Genomic DNA, 4,654 nt, shown 5'->3' on the forward strand with positions numbered 1-4,654 from the left:
CCTGGTAGAAGCCCTACCTAGAGGTGACCCCCACCCATGGGTGCCCCCCTGCTCCTCCCCATGTCCATTGATGTACCTATGGGTGCCCCTTCTGCCTGCACCCTTGTCCCATTGGGTGCCCCTTCCATGCCCGTGTGTTCTACCTGGAGCTGCACCTGATAGAAGTTCTACCTAGAGGTGCCCCCCACCCATGGGTGCCCCCCTGCTCCTCCCCATGTCCATTGATGTACCTATGGGTGCTCCTTCTTCCAACACCCTTGTCCCATGGGATGTCTTCTCCATGCCCAATGCCCCCTCCATGCCCAACACGTCCTACATGGAGCTACATCTGGTAGATGCTCTACCTAAAGGTGCCCCCCACCCATGGGTGCCCCGCCACCCGCCGCAGGCTTCGAAGGGGCGCGGTGCGAGCGCGACGTGGACGACTGCTCGCCGGACCCGTGCCACCACGGCAYGTGCGTGGACGCCCTGGGCGGCTTCTCCTGCGCCTGCGCGCCGGGCTACACGGGCGCCCGCTGCGAGCTCCAGCTCGACGAGTGCCAGAGCGGCCCGTGCCACCACGGCGCCAAGTGCGTGGACCGCATCGCCCGCTACCTGTGCGTCTGCCCGCCCGGCACCTCGGGTAGGGCGCCCGGGTGCGCTGTGGGGTGCTGGGGAGGGTGGTGGGTGCTGGCGGGGGCTTCGGTGGGGTGGTGGGGATGGCGAGACGTGGGATGGAGGCCCATCAGGGTGAGGTGGGTGATGGGGATGGCGCCAYGTGGGATGGAGGCCCACCAAGATGGCATGGGTAATGGTAAGGGCAATACGTGGGATGGAGGCCCATCAGGATGGCACTATGTGGGATGGAGGCCCATCAAGATGGCATGGGTGATGGGAGTGGTACCACGTGGGATGGAGGCCCATCAGGATGAGGAGGGTAATAGGGATGGCCCTATGTAGGATGGAGGCCCATCAAGATAGCATGGGTGATAGGAATGGTACTAAGTGGAATGGAGGCCCATCAGGATGAGGTGGGTGATGGGGATGGCGCCACGTGGGATGGAGGCCCATCAAGATGGCATRGGTGATGGGAAGGGCAATACGTGGGATGGAGGCCCATCAGGATGGCACTATGTGGGATGGAGGTCCATCAAGATGAGAGGGGTGATAGGAATGGTACCACGTGGGACGGAGGCCCACCAAGATGACATGGATGATGGGAGTGGTACCATGTGGGATGGAGGCCCATCAGGATGAGATGGATAATGGGAATGGTGCCAGGTGGGATGGAGGCCCATCAAGATGAGGAGGGTAATAGGGATGGCCCTATGTAGGATGGAGGCCAATCAAGATGGCATGGGTGATGGGAAGGGCAATACGTGGGATGGAGGCCCATCAGGATGGCACTATGTGGGATGGAGGTCCATCAAGATGAGAGGGGTGATAGGAATGGTACCACGTGGGATGGAGGTCCATCAGGTTGAGGTAGATAGTGGGAATGGTACCACGTGGCATGAGGCCCATGAGTGATGGGCATGTTCTTGATGGGCGGCATGGGAGCTCTTGGAAGTGAGATGGGTGGTGGACATGGTGCCACGTGGGATGGAGKYCCATCAGGATGGCATGGGTGATCAGGATGGCACGGCTGACCCACCAGCGTGTGGAGAACATGATGGGCATGGYGTGGGTGTCGTGGTGCCCCATCGGGGCACGGGATGGGTGACGGGCTCGGCGTTGGGTGCCCTGGGGACCCGGCCGGGGTGGCGGGCGTGGCACTGGGTGACGCCGGTGGTGCCCCCCGTGCCAGGCGTGAACTGCGAGGTCAACTTGGACGAGTGCGCCAGCAACCCCTGCGCCCACGGCGTGTGCCAGGACGGCATCAACCGCTACGACTGCGTCTGCAAGCCCGGCTTCACAGGTGGGCAGCACCCATGGGTGCCTCTGGCCCAGGAGATGCCCATGGCCACCTCGGGGAGGAGATGCTCTTGGCTGATGCCCATGGTGGTGGTTGTGGCCGTTGCACGCAGCGGGGTCTGCATTGGGTGCCCCCCATGGGGGTCCACCATGGGTGCCCGTGGTCGTTCCTCATGGATGGTGCCCACCCGGGACCCTGGGGTGGTGTCTGTTGTCACAGAGCAGCACCCACCATGGATGCCCACCATGGGTGCCCGTCATGGGTGTCCACCATGGATGCCCACCATGGGTGCCCATCATTGACGCCCATGGCCATTCCCCATGGATGGTGCCCTTGCGGTGCCCAGGAGCGACACCCATGACCCCAGACCAGCACCCGCCATGGACGCCCACCATGGGTGCCCGTCATGGGTGTCCACCATGGATTCCCATGGCCATTCCCCATGGATGAAGCCATTGCGGTGCCCAGGAGCGATGCCCATGACCCCAGACCAGCAACCACCATGGGTGCCCACCACGAGTATCCACCATGGATGCCCACCAAGGATGCCCATCTTGGGTGTCCATCATGGATTCTCATAGCCATTCCCCATGGATGATGCCCTCGTGGTGCCCAGGAGCGACACCCATGACCCCAGACCAGCACCCCCCATGGACGCCCACCATGGGTGCCCGTCATGGGTGTCCACCATGGACGCCCACCATGGGTGCCCGTCATGGGTGTCCGCCATGGATACCCACCATGGGTGGCCATCATGGATTCCCATGGCCATTCCCCATGGATGGTGCCCTTGCGGTGCCCAGGAGCAACACCCATGACCCCAGATCAGCACCCCCCATGGACGCCCACCATGGGTGCCCATCATGGGTGTCCACCATGGATACCCACCATGGGTGGCCATCATGGATTCCCATGGCCATTCCGCATGGATGACGCCCTTGCGGTGCCCGGGAGTGACGCCCACGACCCCAGACCAGCACCCACCACGGGTGCCCACCCCGGGTGCCCACCCACCCCGTGTCCCACCCCCACCAGGCCCCCAGTGCAAGGTGGACATGGACGAGTGCGCCTCGCAGCCCTGCGGCGGCGGTGGCACCTGCGTGGACGCCGAGAACGGCTTCCGCTGCCTCTGCCCGCCGGGCACCCATGGGCCCCTGTGCCGGCCGGGCGCCGGGCCCTGCAGCAGCGACCCCTGCGCCCACGGCACCTGCCGCGACCTGCCCGACGGGTGAGTGACGGGGTCCCCTGGGTGCCCCATGGGTGCGAACCGGGCACCGTGGATGCCTGTTGGGCTCCCTTGGGTGCCTGTCACCCTTGGGTGCCCGTTGCCCTTGGGTGCCCATCACCTTTGGGTGCCCATTGCCCTTGGGTGCCCCATGTATGCCTGCTGGGCTCCCTTGGGTGCCCATTGCCTTTGGGTGCCCATTGCCCTTGGGTGCCCCATGGATGCCTGTTGGGCTCCCTTAAGTGCCCGTCACCCTTGAGTACCCATTGCCCTTGAGTGCCCGTCACCCTTGGGTGCCCATTACCCTTGGGTGCCTGTCGCCCTTGGTTACCCATCGTCCTTGGGTGTCCATCACCCTTGAGTGCCCATTGCCCTTGGGTGCCCCATGGATGCCTGTTGGACTCCCTTGGGTGCCCCACCCTTGGGTGCCCATCACCCTTGGTTGCTCATCGCCTTCGGGTGCCCATCATCCTTGGGTGCCCATCATCCTTGGGTGCCTATTGTCCTTGGGTGCCCGTTGTCCTTGGGTACCCGTCGCCCAACACCCTTGGGTGCCCATGGCCCTTGGGTGCCTGTTGCCTTTGGGTGCCCCAGGGATGCCTGTTGAGCTCCCTTGGGTGCCCGTCACCCTTGGGTGCCCATCGCCTTTGGGTGCCTATTGTCCTTGAGTGCCCATCACCCTTGGGTCCCCATCAGCCTTGGGTGCCCCATGGATGCCTGTTGGGCTCCCTTGGGTGCCCATCACCCTTGGGTGCCCGTCACCCTTGGGTGCCGCATGGCTGCCTGTTGGGCTCCCTTGGGTGCCCGTCACCCTTGGGTGCCCATCACCGCCGCCGCCTTCTCCGCAGGTTCGCATGCGACTGTGAGCCGGGCTGGGCCGGCCCCACGTGCGCCCGCAGCACCCATGGGTGCGAGTCGCAGCCCTGCCTGCACGGTGGCACCTGCAGCACCCACGGCAGCGGCTACCRCTGCGCCTGCGCCCAGGGCTACCAGGGTACGGCCGGGGACACCCTGGGGCCACCGGGGATGTCACCGGGGTGGCCTGGCTGCCCTGGGACACCTTGGGGTGTCCTGCTCACCTGGGGACCTGGGGGACACCAGACGCTGCCACCCGGCCAYCCTTGGGGACCTCATGGGCACCTTGAGGACCCCCTAGACCTGACATTGCCACCTTGGGGACCCTTGGAGCGGGTCCCCRTGCCCACCATGTCGCCACCCACGTCCCCGGTGTCACCCACGTGTGTCACCTATGTCACCCATCCCCGTAGGCACCCAGTGCGAGACGGACGTCGACGAGTGCGCGTCGGGCCCCTGCTCCAACGGGGGCACCTGCGTGGACGGCGTGGGCGCCTTCCGCTGCCTCTGCGCCCTGCCCTTCACAGGTGGGTGACACGGGCGCCACCGAAGGGTCCCCACGGGCCATGGGGACCCTTCGTAGGGCCCCAGGCCACGTGCCCTGGTGGGTGCCCGTGGCCTCATATCCATTGTGTGGTGGCCTTTGTGTCTTGATGGGTGCCCATGGCATCATACCAGGT

General features: G+C 65.1%; 1 protein-coding gene across 1 annotated transcript in view; it reads left to right on the plus strand.

Moving 5' to 3' along the window:
• Window positions 1-4,509, plus strand: part of LOC112958134 (neurogenic locus notch homolog protein 3-like) — a gene marked incomplete at its 5' end in the record, with an annotated part of 11,979 nt that extends 7,470 nt beyond the window's left edge. Inside the window, 5 exons of the mRNA XM_026051943.1 lie at window positions 380-622; window positions 1,787-1,897; window positions 2,930-3,122; window positions 3,968-4,113; window positions 4,388-4,509. Of these exons, the coding sequence (XP_025907728.1) occupies window positions 380-622; window positions 1,787-1,897; window positions 2,930-3,122; window positions 3,968-4,113; window positions 4,388-4,509 (815 nt within the window). The remainder of the gene's footprint in view (window positions 1-379; window positions 623-1,786; window positions 1,898-2,929; window positions 3,123-3,967; window positions 4,114-4,387) is intronic.
• Between the last annotated feature and the right edge of the window lie 145 nt (window positions 4,510-4,654).

The sequence above is a fragment of the Nothoprocta perdicaria genome, unplaced genomic scaffold, assembly GCF_003342845.1.
Source record: "Nothoprocta perdicaria isolate Ctin4 unplaced genomic scaffold, notPer1 scaffold_801, whole genome shotgun sequence".
Lineage (NCBI taxonomy): Eukaryota > Metazoa > Chordata > Aves > Tinamiformes > Tinamidae > Nothoprocta > Nothoprocta perdicaria.